The 19,139-nt window shown below is 42.0% G+C and overlaps 1 protein-coding gene across 3 annotated transcripts in view; it reads left to right on the top strand.

Annotated features, from left to right (window-relative positions):
- ptpn13 (protein tyrosine phosphatase non-receptor type 13) overlaps window positions 1-19,139 on the top strand; it is a 114,501-nt gene that overhangs the window by 48,870 nt on the left and 46,492 nt on the right. For all 3 annotated transcript variants that reach the window (XM_060935360.1, XM_060935363.1, XM_060935362.1), the window contains exons 8-12: window positions 11,934-12,026; window positions 13,190-13,268; window positions 16,862-17,066; window positions 17,503-17,577; window positions 17,666-17,840. In XM_060935360.1, the coding sequence (XP_060791343.1) occupies window positions 11,934-12,026; window positions 13,190-13,268; window positions 16,862-17,066; window positions 17,503-17,577; window positions 17,666-17,840 (627 nt within the window). The remainder of the gene's footprint in view (window positions 1-11,933; window positions 12,027-13,189; window positions 13,269-16,861; window positions 17,067-17,502; window positions 17,578-17,665; window positions 17,841-19,139) is intronic.

Consider the following 19,139-nt stretch of genomic DNA (forward strand, 5'->3'; position numbering starts at 1 on the left):
ATTGTCCTATAAAAGCATGACGTGTGTGTTCATGGCAGGCGTTGTGTGCAGTGTACGTACATGATTTACACTTAATCGCTGCTACTGTGTGCGCACACAGCCTTCCAGTTCTTACTCACCCCACAATGACTATTTCTGACACTGTAAAAACCTGGTGTTTCTTAACATGAGCTGCTGCGGCGGGGCTTTAGCTGGAGGAGGTGGAGAGACTTTGTTTGGTTGTGTCTGACGACGGCAGGGGTGGGGTTTTTTGGGTGACTCACTGGCAGCAGGGTCCAGATTCCTGGAACTAATTAGAGCGATGAATAATTATAGCCTTTCAAAACTCTCGTGTAAGAGTGAGCACTTTGAAGTGATCATTTAGCCAAAAATTAGTGTACACACAGTATTGCAGTCCGATCCAAGCAGTTTGTGAGCCATCAATCTTTTATTTATTTATTTTTTTTTAGTAGCATGTCCACGTGAAGCCTCAGCCGAGCCACTAATCCATGCACCAATCGTGAAGCGGGCACATGAACTATAAAACAACTTGTTTTTGTAATTACAGTATATCTCAAATCTTCAAGGCAGATCACAGGTTTGTGATAATGCACTCGATCTAAGGCATTATCGTTGCTATAGTAACAGTTCGGAGATATCGTAAATGTATTAAAAAGAGAGACGATTTTTGGAAAGAGTCTCCAGTAACAGTCAGATTAAAAAGCTGGAACTTTTCCAGTATCTTCAGAACAAGAGGACTTTTACAGTTTCATCAAGAAACCACAAAATGCGATTTTTAGCTCATCGGGCCGTAGGCCAGGCTGGCTCAGCTTATGCGATCATGCGTCCACAATTTACAAAAATCGCTCCTCCTCCTACAGGATTGATCAGGTTTCGATCAAACTCCCATACAACGTTCTCCAGGTGTCTGTGCATGAAAGTTGTCAATTCAGTGGTGCCACCTGTCATTTACGATTTTATGGGTGTCTGAAATTTTTGGGGGACTTGTCACATTAAACGCTACTCTTCATAAACTGCTGGGACATTTTTCAATGAAACTCCCCCAGAAGACTCGAGACCTATTCCAACAAGTTGTTCACCAGGTGGCGCCACCTGCCATGGCTGCGGCTACACGGGGGTCACGTGCAATTTCACAAAAATCACTCCTCCTGCTACAGGATTGATCAGATTTTTGATCAAACTTGTGGAATGTTCCTCAGGTTGGTGTGCATAAAAGTTGTCAAGACGATGGTGCCACCGGTCATATTTACAACTTTTATGGGCGTTTGGAAAAATTTTGGGTGACCTCATCACATTAAACACTACTGTTTGTAAACTGCTGGGATGTTTTCACTGAAACTCGCCCAGAAGACTCGAGACACATTCCAACAAGTTGTTCACCAGGTGCCGCCACCTACCATGGATGCGGCTACACCGGGGTCATGTGCAATTTCGCAAAAATCGCTACTCCTCCTACAGGATTGATTCGGATTTCAAACTCTCCCACAACAGGGGCCAGTGTGAGCTTCAGCCTCATTAGGCCATTATTAAAAAATATTCTGTTTCCGGTCCACCGGCCGGGTGAGTGCCGTTTGTGCGGTTGAATTTTTTTTTTTTTTTTAACGCCGGTTCTTCGACTTTTTTTTTTTTTTCGGGTTCATAAATCTAAAATCGAACTTGACATTTCCGCATTCCCAGGGCTTTCCACTAAGGCTCATACTAGCCAGCCATGACAAATAAGTAGCCAGCCGGGGGGAGTAAACACAAAATAAACTCCTGTGCACGCAGTTCCCAGGATTAAATGTATTTTCCACAGACCATTTATTTATTCACTTTACTCAAATACAAAGTAAAATGGCAGTAAATCTTTCTTTTCTTGCGTATTGCATCATGAGGCGTTCCTGGCTTGTAAATCTCTTATTTTCGGTGCATGACACATTCACGCAGCTGAGCATGCTATGAATTAACAATGACAGCGGTCTGCAGTGGTGGCTACACAATTATTACACACTCAGCGAACATTTCTCCATTTGTGTATGAAAATACACTCCAAGCACTCAGTTTGGGTTCATTTACAACCAACGGTGTCTTTTGATGCCAGCACGTAATTGAACGAGAGAAGACTGGTTTACCGGAAACAAAATAAGCGTCATCTCTGCTTCTGTTCCCTCCGACGGCCCCGACACACTACTGCCTCCGCCGAGTGCGCGCGCACACCGCATGTAGGGGCCACGGATGAGTTACTCTCCCTTACTCTGCGCATGCGCCGTGCGGCACAAAAAAAAACGGCAGCCACCATGAAGGAAGGAGATCCGGAGTTTTCAAACATTTGCTGAAGTGTGAAATCGTAAAATGGTATTCTAGCGAACAACAAAATAGTAAAGATTCAGAAAAACAAATCATTCAGTGATCATTTTAATAGTGTAATTTCATCTGAACTCGGCCTAACGCTCGATTTAGAACTACAAAAAGTCCGTGTGTCGGACATTTTAAGTACCTTTGTAAAAGTTTTGCAAATGTTGCAGTCAGCATTTAAAATGCTAACTTAGTTTTTGTACAAGTTTCAGTTGATTAAACCGTCATATTTTATTAAATGTCTGCTTTTGTAATAAAGTACTGAAAGAAAAAGCAAACAGCATTGCGATTTCTTATCCATCCATATATAAAAAAAAATTCCTCCCTCCCGACTGAAAATTGTTTTGCTCACCCGATGGACAGGAAACGGATTTTTTTTTTTTTTTTTTTAAGGACGGCCTTAAGGCTATTTTTTTTTTTTCTATAATTTTATAGTTGAGGCTAAAGGTTTGGACACCTGGGCTAAACATATGTCTTTCACTGCTGATGTTTTCTTTCGGTAGTTTGGGTCTGTAGTTTACTTTTTTCAAGCTTTAATTCACTGCTATCTGTTTAAACAGGCTGGAAGATTCCAGTAGTAGATGTAAAGACTTGAAGTGTCTGACCAATTTATCATAATTCTGGGTAATTTCTTTTTAAGGGCTGGCTTCTCTTTTCATTGCCCTTGATACCATGAAGAAAAATCCAAGCAACTCCGCCAAGACCTTGTGGACTTCCACAAGTCCGGTTCCTCCTTAGGAGCAGTTTTCCAAACAGTTCAGGGTACTATCCGAGTGTCTGAATGCAAATGTAAGAATCTCAGGAGCACACAGGAAGGAGGCAAAAATTAACTTCCATAAATAAACCTTTTCTTGGTCCAAATGAAGCCTAAAGCCACTATAAAGGACCAGGTGAAGGAGTTTGATGCATTAGTACATCCACTGTTAAGAGACTCTGACATCAGCATGGGCTGAAAAAGGCCATCGCACAAAGTAAGAAGCCCCTACTCTGAGACTGGCATGGGGGGGAAAAATAAAATAAAAAAGCAAGCCTGAAGTTTGCAGGTGATCACCAGGATAAAGATCTATTTTTTTTATTTTTTTTTTCCTGTCTAGGATAAAGATCGTGTGTGTGTGTGTGTGTGTGTGTGTGTGTGTGTATGGAGGAAGAAAAAGTGTAAGGCTTTTTCAACCCAACTGTGAAGCATGGTGGCGACGGCATCATGTTGTGACCAGTCCCGTCATGAAGGAAAGGGCTAAAATTCCAGCAAGGTTTTGTGAGAAGCTTGTATAAAGCTACACCAAGTGTTTTTTGATTCAAGTTCAGGCAAAAAAGGAATTGATACTGAATACTAACAGAAGCGCGATCCTGTCCGGATCGGATTAAATGATTTGTTCTAAGTGACTGGTTTATAAGACTAGGAACAGTTCTGGTGTTAAGTACGCCTGTACACTTGTAATCAGTTCTCGTCTATGCGTTTGTGTAAATCTGTTCGTTCTCTAACCAGTGGACATTTATGGGTCAGCGAGGAAAATATCTGCACCGGTTACGCCACACTGCCTGACAGGAATCTCCTCCGCTGTTATTATGACTTCAGCATGCATGATGGGCAAACCCAAATATTTTCTTTTTAATTTTCTCTTCCAGCTCGACGCCTAGTTTTACTCCAACCGGAGGGTAAATCGAGCGCAGAGCATTTTCTGTAGACGTGTCGTCTGGCAGCATTTTTTTTTTTCCCTTGTGGTTTTCTTCCTTTTTTGCTTTCGTCTCACTCGTTCCTGGGTTGCGTCTTTTTTTGTTTTTTTCCCCCGTTACATGCTCATGGCTCTTTTTGCATACGGAAATCCAGAATAATGCATTAATTAATTAATTAATTAAATTGGATTTTCTGTTTTGAGCAAAACGGAGGAAAATAGAGGGAAATGTGGGATGAAGGAAAGCGAGAACTGGAAGTAAAGAAGGAATGTATGGAGTGTTTTTTTAAAAAGTGTGCATTGGGATGTTTTTGCGAGTGTCTAGGTGTTTGTTCACATGATGTGTGTTGGTGTGTGTGTTGTATAAGAATGAAGCTGAACCGCACCTGTAATGATTTATTAAGATTCCTGCAGCTGATGAACAGGAAATGAGGTTCGGCCGGCGTACAGCGTTTTATTTTCCACATCACAGGAATCCCCTCTTCGTTTCCTGTCTGGGTGCTAGTGTTTTATCCCTGTGTGTGTGTGTGCGCGCGCGCATGTGTTTGAAATAGACATTCATGCTGTTTTACAAGGAGACAGACAGACAGGTGGGGGAGGGGCACATGCATTACATTTATACCTTTCTGTCAGGATTTCAGTAGGAGCTCATTAACATTAGTGACTCAATGTTTAAGACGCACTCGGAGTAATAACACAATTATTGCACGCCATAATTTAAAAAATAGTTTCATTCTCCTCTTATAAATCCCCGGCTCTCGTTACTTCAGCGCTGGAGAGTGAGTGTTTTTGTTTTGTTAATAGCACAAGACAAAGGTCCCCCCCCCCCCCCCCCCCCCCGCAGTTGTAATAAATGACGCTTTGTCACGCAGCAGTAACGACTTCATTCCTCTTCCTTCATCTCTTTAGTTTCCTTTTTAAAGATGAGTCATTTGCATGTCTGAGCATCAGTGATTTAAGTCATCCGTCCATCAACCCACCATCCTTCCTTCTTTCCTCCTCATTTCTCTCCTTTCTTTCCTTTTAAGGAAAAGGAAGAATTACAAAAATGAATAGAGAGGAAAAACATAAAGGAAGATGGAGTGTATAAAAGAAGAAAGTGTAAAGTGGGCGGCACAGTGGTGTAGTCGTTAGCGCGGTCGCCTCACAGCAAGAAGGTTCCGGGTTTGAGCCCCGTGGCTGGCGAGGGCCTTTCTGTGTGGAGTTTGCATATTCTCCCCGTGTCCACGTGGGTTTCCCCCACAGTCCAAAGACATGCGGTTAGGTTAACGTGGGGCGGCCTTGGGCAAGGTACTTAACCCCTGACTGCTCCCCGGGTGCTGTAGTGTGGCTGCCCACTGCTCTGGGTGTGTGTGTGTGTGTGTGTGTTTTCACTGCTTCAGATGGGTTAAATGCAGAGGATGAATTTCACTGTGCTTGAAGTGTGCATGTGACGAATAAAGGTTTCTTCTTAGAAGAAAAATTTAAGGAAGAGATGGAGAAAAAAGCAGGAGATAAAATGTGAGGGGGGGACAAGAAAAGGATGGTAATGTTTGACTGCAGGACCATGAAAGGTAACAAAACAAGAGAGCAGAAATGTAAACTAGATAGATATTGTGACCTAAAGTCACGGTAATTTGTGCTAGCTGTTACAAACCGGGACGTCTGGTCACTGTACCCTATAGATCCGGAACAGTCAGACATGGAGAATGACTGATTGATTGACTCTTGGTGAGGGAAAAGTTGCACCCTGTTGCCCTGAATATAAAGGAAAAAATTCTTCAATCACTTACTGAAAATTCAATAAACGATTGAAGAAAATCCTGTTTTTCATGGATCATTCCAGATCAGTGATCCAGATCAGCACCAAAAGTCATAGCAATGCAATTCAGCCCAGAGGTATTGTTCATGTGAAATTTGGTGATTTAGTTGAAAACTGAGGGAGAAATAGTGGAGTAAAAGTTTGTGCTAGCGCAAATTAAAAAGATAGAAAGAGAAAAATGAGAGGAAAAAATGTAAGGAAGGAAAGAGTTTATGGTCTTGAAGGGAATTTGACTGTTGGGTCACTGTGCAGAAGCAGTACATGGTCTAGATTTATATAAAACACACAGACAGGTACGACTCACCCTCATTTCCTGTGTGTTTGTCAGTGAAGCGTTCCAATCTGTTCTGAGGATCTGGAGTGGGCAGAGCTTTGTGCTTCACTGCTGCGAAGTGCTGCCTTCAGACGTGTGTGGACTTCCCCCCCCCTCTCTCTCTCTCTCTCTCTCTCTCTCTCTGGAGAATGTTTTGCTTAACTGTGTGTTCACTGAAGGTTTCTTTATGGTTTTACTTCATGACTGAGTGAACAAGAAGCACGGTGTTCTTAAAATCACACCATGATTAATGTGATTCTGTTCCACGCGCTGGTTTTAATCCGTGCATGCTGATTGATTTATTTATTTATTTATTTATTTATTTTGCATGTGAATGAAAGTGTTGTAGTCGAGTCACTAAACCAAGTCCGAGCCCAGTCTCGAGTCCTTGGTGTTCAAGTCCAAGTCATTAAAAAAATTGAGTCGAATCTGAGAACGAGACTCCAACCGCACCATGTGACGGTGTCTGTTTCAGCGCCAATAACATTAGTTTGTTCCTGAACATGGCGTATGAACAGGTGAATGTGCTTCTCTTCATCAGGGAGTGTGAAGTATTCTGTCAGAGATGGTTGGGAGACGGATGTAAGTGCAGAAGGTGTGTTTATTAATACAAGTGAAGACTGTAACCAATCCAGAACAGCAGGCAAAATGGTGAAACTGGCGATAGGTTGAGTGAGGCACAAACAGGCTATCGTAGACTCGGCAGGATCAAAGACTAGAAACAGAAAATCGGATCAGGAAACCAAACAAGGAAATAAGGCTCAGTAACGTGTCAGTAACGCAACTCAATACTTCACAAAGTGTCTCTTCAATTTTTTTTTTTTTTTTTTTAAATATTGGTGCGCTGAACTGATTGTGCCTTAATCCTGTGCAGGTGCGAGTCGCTTAGTGTGCGTGAGAGTCCGCCTGGCACGCGCTGTCCAGAGCACGCCCAAGAGTGTATGCACCAAGGCGCACACGTGTGACACTCTTGCACGAAATTAGTACAAAATTTAATGTAGATATTTATATCTTATGGCATGTTAAAAAAAAAAAAAAAAGAGAGAGAAAAAAATCTGAGTCCTCATCTCCAGTTTACGAGTCTGAATGCAGTTAATGCACAAGTCCAAGTCGGAGTCATGAGTCCTTAAAATTAGGGCATGAGTCGGCCTCGAGTACTACAAGCCTGGAATGAAATAACGTAGAGAAAAATGTTGACGGAGAGAAACATCAAAAAGAAAAAGCATGAACCAAAACGACAAGGAGGGAAGACATGAAGAGGGGGAGCAAGAGAAATGCAGGAGGGAGAAAGAGAGGGAGAGAGGACAAAGGAGTGGGAGATGTGGAAGGAAGGAGAGAAATGAAAATAGAGAAAGAAGGCAGGAATAAAAGGAATTGAGGGAGAAAAGGGAAGATTGCAGGACAAAGATGTAAGGAGAAGAATGGATGGAGGGATGGATGGAAGGAAGAACAAAGTGGAGAAAACAAGGAAAGAAGAGGTAAAGAGCACTCTCCCCACATGTGCACTTAAACACTTCTCCTCCTTAGCCTCTCTCTCGTGTGTGAGTGAGAGAGCGCACATTGGTGTTCAAGACCTGCCTTCCTTCACACAGACTTAAGGAGTGTTCACACGGAACATATTTGCATCGATGCTGCACCGATGTATTTTGTTGCGATATATCTTACACCGGTGTAAATTTTGTGGAGCGTTCACACATCACAAACCTGCTTACTAGAGAGAAGCGTGTTAGCACCGGTGCAGCCCCACTTGCGTTCACACGGCAGTTTTTGCGACCGTGCTATACGATAGTAATAATGCGGAAATGAAATATGCGCATGCGTGAAAATGTACTTCCTTTTCCCGGTTGTCATGGCAGCACCAAGCGCCGAGAAAACCACGTGGATGAAGACACCAGTGTTGCCAGATACTGCTGATGTTTTCCAGCCCAAAATGTGTTCAAATCCGCCAAAATGCACTTAAAACCGCCCAATCTGGCAACACTGGAAGACACGCAGTTCTGTTGTTGATATTCGCCATTTTGGAAGCGCAAAATACCAGGATGCAAATTATGCAATGCCCGTATGTAATCAACTCTCCACACGCGTAGCGAGTCTACCCCTGTAGCGTTCAGACGTCCCATTTTATATCGGTGCTGCCCCGCAAACTAGCATTTACTCCGGAGTAAATTTCTTAAACCACCTCCTGAGCAGGGTTAGATTTGCACTGGTTTAAGCAGCTTTCAGGGGCGACACCGGTATAACTTTGTACCGTGTGGACGCTCTACCGGGGCAGCCCCGGTGCTACACCGGAGTAAAAGTTGCCGTGTGAACACCCCTTTATTGGGTGCTGTAACTTCAGTGCAGTGACTGTAACCTCCTCATCACCATCCCATCGTTGATTTATTTTCCTACAACAGCATGCCATCGTGGTTTATTCCCTTACTTTTAATTTCATTTCATATTTATAAACCGATCCAGTGCAGCTGTTACAGCTGAAACCTCAGAGTGCATTATGGGTAATACAGAAGGTCCGCCTACAGCATGCGAGCACTAGATATTCATTAAACAGATTCAGTGTGTTTTTGTGACGTTTAAAACGGCTGCTGTTCGAGTAAGAACACTAGCTAGGTGCAAATCCGAGCTTTTAGGAAGTGGCCTCACACACTCGTGTGTTCCAGTTGTCTTGGTTTCTCAGAAATGTTGTTGTTCAGTCCCTGATGGATGAAAGTTGCCTCGTTCTTGAGCGCTACGTTTCAAAACCTCATCCAGAATGCTGTGTATGTGAAGCATGCGGCTCTCGCTGGCACACGGGCCAGATTTACAGGTTCAGACCAACTGGTTACAAAATAATTGGAAAGAAACAAGGCAAGTTTAGAGTGTGTGTGTGGTTTTTTTTTTGTGTGTTTTTTTTTTTTTTTTTTTTTTTTTTTATATACGCTTATGGGTACTGAAATGGGGACATGAACTTATTTTTAAAAATTCACCTAAAACCATTTCTTTTTTTACCATCAGGTCACAAAACATGTAATCTTTAATGAATGCTATGTTAAAAGATAACTTTAATTTTCTGAGATGTAATAAAAACGTATTTATATGCCAAAGTCAAGCCTATGAGTTCCAAAATGATGTCTGTTACATTACTTCTGTTACGATTGTCCATCTCGCGTCTGTTACAAATTAATTACAATCTAGCTCTATACCATGTTAATCTTATTGAAAGAATGTGTATGTTTATTCTACTACACATGTTTATTAATTATATTTGCTAAAACATCACCTTCCTATGTTTCAAAAAGTAATTCTACATTGTTAAAATTGAGAATCTATATGTCCACAACACTTCTGTTACGTTCTGACTTTGGCATATAAATGTGTTTTTTATTACATCTCAGAAAATTAAAGCTATCTTTTAACATATCATTCATTAAAGATTACATGTTTTGTGACCTGATGGTAAAAAAAGAAATGGTTTTAGGTGAATTTTTAAAAATAAGTTCATGTCCCCATTTCAGTACCCATAAGCGTGGAATCCGCTTTATCCTTCTACAGGGTCACAGGCAAGCTGGAGCCTATCCCAGCTGACTACGGGTGAAAGGCGGGGTACACCCTGGACTAGAGGTCTGCGCGGGTCGGATTTTTCGGTCCCGCGCCCGCATTGTGCAGTCGCGCCCGCAAAGAATTGATTTTCAGTCCCGCCTGCGCCTGCCATATTTTGTCCCGCTCCCGCCCGCAAATCCCGCATGATGCAGACATTCGCGTTATTTCTCAGGAAAGTTCTTGTCTTGACACAGCGTGATGGTGCCCCGCCCCCTACTTTGAGTGGATTTGAGCATAAATATCTCCAGCTCACGTTCACGTTTGTTATTATTTACCTTGTTTCTGAATTCAGCATGTAGTGTCTCTAATAATAATACTTAGTGCTGTCAAGCGATTAAAATATTTAATAGCGAATCGCACATTTTTGTCACATGAGAAACCATTGTAATTCTCTGATCAGCATAAAGTGAATGGGCTTGCTTTGTACCAATTTTTTTTTTTTTTTTGCAAAGCAGAGCTAGCAAGAGAACCATGAGTGAACAACTTTTAATCAGAGAGACATGTTACACAGTGACGGTAGGCTTGACTCAATGCTATCCCAGAAATCCTTCCTTTAATATGCAAATTTGGCCGCCTCTGATTGGACAGACAAATTTGCATATTACAGGAAGGATTTCTGGGATGGCATCGAGTCAAGCCTACCGTCACTGTGTAACCTGTCTCTCTGATTAGAGTTGTAGACTAACTCAAGCAGTAAATCACTTCACTCATGGTTCTCTTGCTAGCTGGGTGTGAACTGCGAGTCATTAGAGTGATCAAAGGGTTTCCGGCAAATTTAAGATGCCATTCCTCACTCAATCTGGCAATCGGAGACTCTCTCTGCAAATTTAGGCATCTTAAAATGTTTTTATTAATGCCAAATAAAATATCCAGCACAAATTATATATGATAGACATAAATTAATAATTTATAAATTTTATTTCAAACACGTTTTTAGTTAGCGGGACTGCAGCTCATCACCGCTCCCGCCCGCGCCGCATATGTGCACTCCCGCTCCCGCCCACGCTCGCATATGTGCACTTCCGGTAGGGGTGGGCGGTTTGCATGGTATGATACCGTATGCGGTATTTTTTGACCAACGGTAGAGAGTTTGTCTCATAGCGTGTACCGCGATAGCTCATTGCCTCCTCTAGATGGCAGTAATGCATAGTTTGAACGCCCGCCTGGCTGCTTCGAAGAAGAACAACGGCAGCGGCGAGTAGTGAAGAGACGGCAGCAGAGGAAGAGCTCATGAAAAAAGTCGGCGCAACATCAGTAATCTGGACATGGTTTGGATTTAAAGTGACGGATATTAAACAAGAAAATGTTATCTGCAAGATGTGCCGGGCGACAGTGATCGCAAGACACGGTAACACACGGAGTTTATTTGAGGAACTTTACCTATTCTTAGTTTTTTAAAATATAAATATCATTCTTTTTTTATATGTCCTGTGTTTCTGTTTTGCACAATAAATTTCAATATTGCTGAAAACATCCTGATTGAAAGCTTTTACTTTTTGCTATGGTAACCACTAAGAAACTGTTCTGTTGTAATTTATATACAAAACTACAATACTGTGATGTATACCGTCAGTGGCTCAAATTATACCGTGATATACATTTTTGGCCATACTGCCCACACCTAACTTCCGGTCCCGCCCGTGCCTGCAATGAGCTTTCAAAATTTGTCCCGCGCCGCACTGCTTTGCGGCGGGTCCCGCGGGACTCCCGCGGGAGTGCAGGGCTCTACCCTGGACAAGTCGCCAGGTCATCACAGGGCTGACACATAGACACAAACAACCATTCACATTCACACCTACGGTCAATTTAGAGTCACCAGTTAACCTAACCTGCATGTCTTTGGACTGTGGGGGAAACCGGAGCACCCGGAGGAAACCCACGCGGACACGGGGAGAACATGCAAACTCCGCACAGAAAGGCCCTCGCCGGCCACGGGGCTCGAACCCGGACCTTCTTGCTGTGAGGCGACAGCGCTAACCACACACACACACACACACACACACACACACACACGGTGAAAAACCTAGCTTATGAAGAAAAATTAATGTTACACTTAACAGTTTTAAGACACATCCCAAGCACTATAATGTATTTAATCTATATTTTAACATAGGAACATCTGTATTCCCAAAATAATTGCAAATATCAGTACCCTGTTTTAGAAATTAAGAATTTAGTATTAGAATTGATTTGGTGTTTGGTGCATGAGATTGCAGAGGTGTGTGTGTTTTTTCAGACCCCATGCACACGCACAGGAGTTATCAGAGTGACTACAGCTCGTCCAGCGAGAGTCCATCAGTAACGTCATCGGACCCAGACTACAGATATGGTGAGGATGTCTCGGGGTGTGTCTCTCTCTCTCTCTCTCTCTCTCTCTCACACCTTTTATACTATCTAGGGAAAAAAAAACTCTACAAACATCAGACCTATGTTTTGGTGAATATAGTTGAATAAATAAATGAATGGGTGGTATGTGTGTAGCTGGATAAAGGGATGTGTGTGTATATATATCAATAATTGATGGACAGGTTGGTGATTGGATAGATGAATGTGTAGATAAGTGAATGGATTTGTAGGTGGATGGAGAGCTAAATATTTAGATAAATAATTGATGGATCACTGTGTGGGGGTAATGGTGAATAATTTGATGGATAAGTGCATGGGATGGAGACATGGATAAGTGGATGGATGTGTATAATAAGATGGTTAGATGAGTGAATGAAAAAATGGAGGGATAGATACTTAAGTGGCTGGATAGATGGATGCATAAATGGATGAAACGATGGATAGATGTATAGGTGGGTGGATGTATGTACAAGGGGATGAAAAGGTGGATGGATGTATAAGTGTATGGATGGACAGATGCTTAACTGGAAAGATGGATGGATGCATAAGTGGATGAAATGATGGATGTGTGGATGAAATGGTGGATGGATTGAACAAGTGGGTGGGTGGATGTATAAGGGGATGACAAGATGGATGGATGGATGTATAAGTGCATGGATGGACATGTTTAAGTGGAAAGATGGATGGATGTACAGGTTGTTGGATGGATTGATGAACAAGTGGATAGACTGATGGATGAGCAAGTGGGTAAATGGATGGATGACTGGATGGCTAAGTATATGATGGCTGAATGGATGAGTGTATGGTGTTTGGATGTAGATGGATGGATATAGTGAAAGGATGATGTAAATAAAACTGTAATCTGAATGAGACACTTTGCAGAAATTTCAGTGTAATTAGTGTTCAGTAAAGTCCCATTTGCTGTTCATAGTTTTTTTTTTTTTGGGGGGGGGGGGGGGGGTTCTGTTTTTAAAAGAGAGATTTATAAACAAAGCTTTTTGCTTCCCCCCCCCCCCCCCTTTAATCACACTTCATCACAGCGTGTAGTAGTGACGATGTGAAAGTGATGTTCGTGACTACAGATGGATGGAAACGGTTGAGACGTCGAGCAGAAGTGCCACGTTCATGTTTTTTTTTCTCTCACAGGTAAGAGGCCGGATGTGCTGAGGCACTTCGGGTCACAAGCGGGACTGTCTGAGAACGACGCTTTTCCACAGAGACACAGGTACTGGCCCCAACACGCGTACACACACACAATTATACACGCTCATCACATCACGTCCATCCTGTACTTTTATATCAAGGCTTTATTCACCAAAATAGTGACATTGTTTGTCCCGGCGATTGTGGTTGTGATTTCAAACCTCAGCAAGATTCCTGAACACTCTCCCGACCCCAGCCCTCCAACTCACTGCCTCCAGTGTCAAGTCTGGGGCAATAACTGAGTCAGCTATTAAATAGATTTGCTTGCACCAGAGGTTAATTAGTTTTAGTGGTTAATGACCTGCTGCTATAGTGCAAGTGTGAACAGGAGATAACTAATTTCACAAACGTTCCACAACATTAAATGCAGCCATTAATGGATATAAATGATGTTCTGTTCTGTAATCAGTGAGGAGAACTATAGTGAATAAACTGCTGAGGAATAAAACACTTCAGGACACGCTGTTCGAGAAAAATAATCAACCTCCGAGTGGTAACAGTGACTCCGTTTCATCACACTACGCCCTTGCTGATGATTTCCCTGTGACAGCACAACGCAGAGGTTTTTTTTTTTAATTGCTTCCAGTTAGTCATTATTTGTTTATTATTTATGAATTAGCCAGTTCAGGTTTTCTTTTTTTTTTTAAAGATTTTTTTGGGGCTTTTTTCACCTTTATTTGGATAGGACAGTGTAGAGACAGGAAATGAGCGGGAGAGAGAGACGGGGAGGGATCGGGAAATGACCTCGGGTCGGAATCGAACCCGGGTCCCCAGATTTATGGTATGGCGCCTTATCCACCTGAGCCACGACGCCCCCAGTTCAGGTTTTCTTAACCAGCTGTACAGATCATGTTTGTAAGGAGCAGATAAACCCCACGTGTAGCTTTTCTTTAAGCCTGAGGGCGGGTCACACGGTGGATAACTTTACCCGCAGGTTAATTTGTTGTCACAAGTGCGGTTTTTTTTACACTGTGTGACAATGTCGACAATGTTGTCTAACCTGTGAGTGTTTGGTAATAAGTGACTATGGACAGACACAGGACTGATGGGATCTCTGGTCCTCAGCAGAGAGCGAGGAGTGAAATCTCAGAAATATTTAACTTTTTAAAACGGAGTGGTTTCAGGTGTAAATTGAGCCTTTTAAAATTCATTGGAAATGGTCTGTGTGGGGGGGGAATCCAAGGTAACTGTCTGCTTCACTAAAAGGTGTTAATTTTTTTTCTTAAAAATTGTTTCTGTATTCCCCCCCCCCCCCCCCCCCCCCGTTTTAGCTTTTGAAACAATGGAGTTAAAAGGGCCATGTTATAAATAATATTTATAATATTTTATTTAAAAAAAAATCATTGGTGCCATTTTCCTTCTATCAGCTATTTGCACTCATGATATTAAAGGAAAACTCCGGAGTGAAATGCTTTTTAGGTCTATTCTCGCATTATTGGGAGTGCATACGTTGAGTTGCTATCACAATCGCATCAATCGGATGTTTTTTGAGATTTCAACCGGAAAGCGCCAACACGGCAGTGGCCGGGGCGTGTCTTTTTGCCGATATAGAACGCTAGTTTTAAAACCATCGCAAAGCTCAACACAACATGACAGTTCTGTGGACGTGAGTAGAGGGTTCCTACAAGCAAAACGAGGTGTGTCTAGCTCTAAAAGTGCACAAATAGTGTGTGTGTGTAGAATAGTAAATATAAAGGCAGTGACCTTACCTGAAGTCGCTCTTCCTCAGACGCCATCTTCAGTGGACGGTCCGTAAAAGTCGAGTGCCGAGTGCAGAGCCCATCCCGCTGGAAATGCACAATGGGCTCTGCACTCGACTTTTACGGACCGTCCACTGAAGATGGCGTCTGAGGAAGAGCGACTTCAGGTAAGGTCACTGCCTTTATATTTACTATTCTACACACACTATTCGTGCACTTTTAGAGCTAGACACACCTCGTTTTGTTTGTAGGAACCCTCTACTCGCGTCCACAGAACTGTCATGTTGTGTTGAGCTTTGCAATGGTTTTAAAACTAGCGTTTTGTATCAGCAAAAAGACACGCCCCATGCACTGCCGTGTTGGTGCTTTCCGGTTGAAATCACAAAACGCATCTGATTGATGTGATTGTGATAGCAACTCAGCGTATGCACTCCCAATAATGTGAGAATAGACCTAAAAAGCATTTCACTCCGGAGTTTTCCTTTAATAAGAACCCAAGGTTTGGCGCTTTTTTTTTTTTTTTTCCATTTATTTATTTTTATGCATTTGATTTTGTAGCTCCGTATATTTACTTTTTTTTTATTTTGATTATTTTAATATAGTTACCTTATTTTTGACTTTATTATAATAAGAATAATTTAACTTAATTTTGTAGCAGGGCGGCACGGTGGTGTAGCGGTTAGCGCTGTCGCCTCACAGCAAGAAGGTCCTGGGTTCGAGCCCCGTGGCCGGCGAGGGCCTTTCTGTGTGGAGTTTGCATGTTCTCCCCGTGTCCGCGTGGGTTTCCTCCGGGTGCTCCGGTTTCCCCCACAGTCCAAAGACATGCAGGTTAGGTTAACTGGTGACTCTAAATTGAGCGTAGGTGTGAATGTGAGTGTGAATGGTTGTCTGTGTCTATGTGTCAGCCCTGTGATGACCTGGCGACTTGTCCAGGGTGAACCCCGCCTTTCACCCGTAGTCAGCTGGGATAGGCTCCAGCTCGCCTGCGACCCTGTAGAACAGGATAAAGCGGCTACAGATAATGCAATACAGCAATATTTTGATTTTTTTTTTATACTCTTAATTTTATAGTAAGTGTTACTTTTTATTTTGATTATTTTAACATGGTTTTGTAGCAATAGTTACCTTTTGATTTTATTAATAACTTTTTCTAGCAGTATATAAAGTTACTTTTTTATTTTGATTTTTTTAAACTTTGATTTTGTAGCAATTACCTTTTTTTATTTTTGTAGCAATATATAGTTGTTTTAACATTTAGTGGTTTTTTTTGTAGCAATAGTTATTTTGAATTGTTTTTAACATTTTTCGTGGTTTTGTTAGCAATATATGAAGTTATATTTTTAATGAATTATAAAAAACTTTTAAAGAGAAAAAGAACAATCCTGCGCATGTGTGCATAATAAGTGTAATGGAGAACATCGATACAGTGGTGTGAAATTATTTACCCCTGTATCTCCACCTCCAAAAAAATAAAATAAAATTCTGGGAGGATCAGAACTCGTCCACTCCACAGCTACCTGAGCCTTAGTGTTGAGTTTCCTCAGAACGCACAGCTAATCGGCTTCGATTCAGAAAGCTGCTGTGGTCTGCGTGTTTGGAGTAAATCCTGCTCTGGTTTTTTAATCAGTAAAGAAGTGCTGAGGTCAGCCCTGCAGTCAGATTCAGGATTATAGTGGCTGATTTTGCCTCAGTGGCTCCCTCTAGTGGTCATTCACGCAATTAAGCCAAATATCGAACTGAGTAGTTTGGTTCAGGATCAAAGGTGCCATTAGCAATCATGGGATTTGATCTCTCAGCCTCCTGGTTACAAGCACAGAACCTTTAAACAACCGACTGGTGGATTAATGATTTAAATGAGTGTTTTTGTTTCCTGAGTAGAAGAATAAATGTGCTGTGTTTCCCGAATCCCCGGTAGGCTGTATGATGTAGGGCAGGAGGAGGCGTTCAGGACGGAGTTGCTAATGTCCAGGTCGGAGGACGGGATCCGGAGACCGCAGTCCCAACTCTCCCGTTCCAGTCTTTACCCCGGGGACGAGCCGCATGCTTCCGTTAGCGACCTGCAGGAGGTGATGAAGAGCAACATGATGGACATAAGCAGCCTTCAGAGTCGCAAAGCCAAGGTGAGAGATCAGGAACGTATTTATTCATGTTTATGCAACATTATTGATGTATTTAATATTGAAATCATGTGTACACATGAGATTTGTTTATTAGGTTTTTTTTTAATTGATCTGCTCAATAATTTAACTCATTTTATGTTTGCCTGTCTGTCTGTTTACTGACTTATTAATTTGATTATCTGTGTCCATTATTCAAATTTTTCTTAGTTTTTGTTTACCTATTTATTTACTCGTCTTTTTAATTGGTAGTATTCTTTTTGCTTATTTTGATGTTTATTAACGTTTTTTTCATACTTTTTTTTTCTTTATTCATTTATTTAATTGTCTTCCTTAGATGTTTATACTCAAGTGGTTGTTGGGTTGTTTTCCCCAGTTTGAGAGAGAGAGATTATTTTATTAATTAACTTCCTGTATTATCCTCTTGCTGTCCCTGTAGAATTTTTTCGGTCCAGAGTTTGCGAAGATGTCCACCGAGCCATGTGTGGTTCTGAACGTTCCCTCTTCCATAATGGTAAGGCACACACGTTTGCATGCCCCACCCTTAGGATGTTGATCTTATTTTTGGAGATGCTATAGGTCCTCCCACTGTGTGTGTGTAGAGTAAGCGTGGGAAGGTGGAGGAGAGCCAGCGGAAGGTGTTTGTGGTGCTGCTGAACGGTCAGAAGCTGGAGGTGAGCTGTGACGTGAAGGCTGTGTGTAAGGACGTGCTGGACATGGTGATCGCACACGTGGGTCTGGTGGAGCATCACCTCTTTGGTCTGGCTTACCTTAAAGGTGAGGTGTGTGTGTGTGTGTGTGTGTGTGTGTGTTGCCCTTTATACGGAATCCCTTGGAGGTGATTTACAATGAAATTCACTGACGTAGTTCGTTTAATAAAATGTCTATTTTAAAGGTACATTAGTGCTCTCAATTAAATCGCATTGTTGATTTATTACATTAATAATTACATACATTAGGTCTTGTGTTCACAGGATCACCAGGGTCCTCTGTTAAAGCCAGATACACACGCACTCCTTTAAATACGCTACATTAGTGTAGGGAAAGATCCTGACCTGCGTTACTGGGAATACATTTAGAAATATTTAATGGCTTAATGCTGTTTTTCTGCTAATAAATATCGTGACAACACTTTCATTTCCAAGATTTCATGATTCTTCCTCCTCATAAACCAGATTTGCATGGGCTTCATTTGCATATTAGAACCTGATTGGCTCTCAGATTTTATGACGCATCAACCTTTTTTTTTTTTTTTTTTTTTTTTTTTTTTTTTAAATAAACCCTCATTAGGATTTTATGATGCACAGATATTCTTTTCCAAATAAAATTAAACATTTTGACCGGTCAGTCGGTCAATTTCCTCAAAAAGATTTAAAAGGATAGTTCGGGATTTTTGACATGAATCTGTATGGCATCCCCATCAATAGTGTCGTGCAAACACACTGACTTACCCCCGACAGCATCCTGTGAGTCCAGTTTTGGTCCAGACAAAAGTAGTCCGGCAAGTTTGTTGGGGTCACGAAAGTAAAAAGTTTTTCATCTCAAAACAGTATGTGTTCAAAAGAGTGATATATTTGCATCACAAAACCGTTGCCAAATAAAAAGTCAGACCTCGAAATCGCTTGGCACTATTTTCTCTCCCTTCTTATCACTGTGCGCTGCCGCCAGGTGACAGCGAAACGCAGACCCACTAAGCTGGTGGGAGACCAAGGCTGCACTCGATCCACGGCTTACACACGTGATGGCACGGAGGATGTGTATAGTGGCAGCATCTGTCCCCCCAGAGAGGATCTTTTCAAAAGCAGGACAGATTATAACTGAGAGGAGAAATAGAATCAGAATTAACTAGTTAATTGCAGCAATTAAAGGAATAGGTAGGAAAAGGAAGGCGCAAAGACACCGCGCAGCGCCTGAAAACGGGTTTTCAGCCGCTGCGCACCCGTTTTCAGGCGCTGCGCGGTGTCTTTGCGCCTGCAGCGGTGCTTTGCCTGTGCTGTGGCTGAAAATAGTTCCAGATATAAATTGGTCTAGTAAATCCCTTCGTGTTAATTTGCATTGATGTGTACTCAAATCAAA

Source organism: Neoarius graeffei, chromosome 12 (assembly GCF_027579695.1).
Source record: "Neoarius graeffei isolate fNeoGra1 chromosome 12, fNeoGra1.pri, whole genome shotgun sequence".
In the NCBI taxonomy this organism is placed as follows: Eukaryota; Metazoa; Chordata; class Actinopteri; order Siluriformes; family Ariidae; genus Neoarius; species Neoarius graeffei.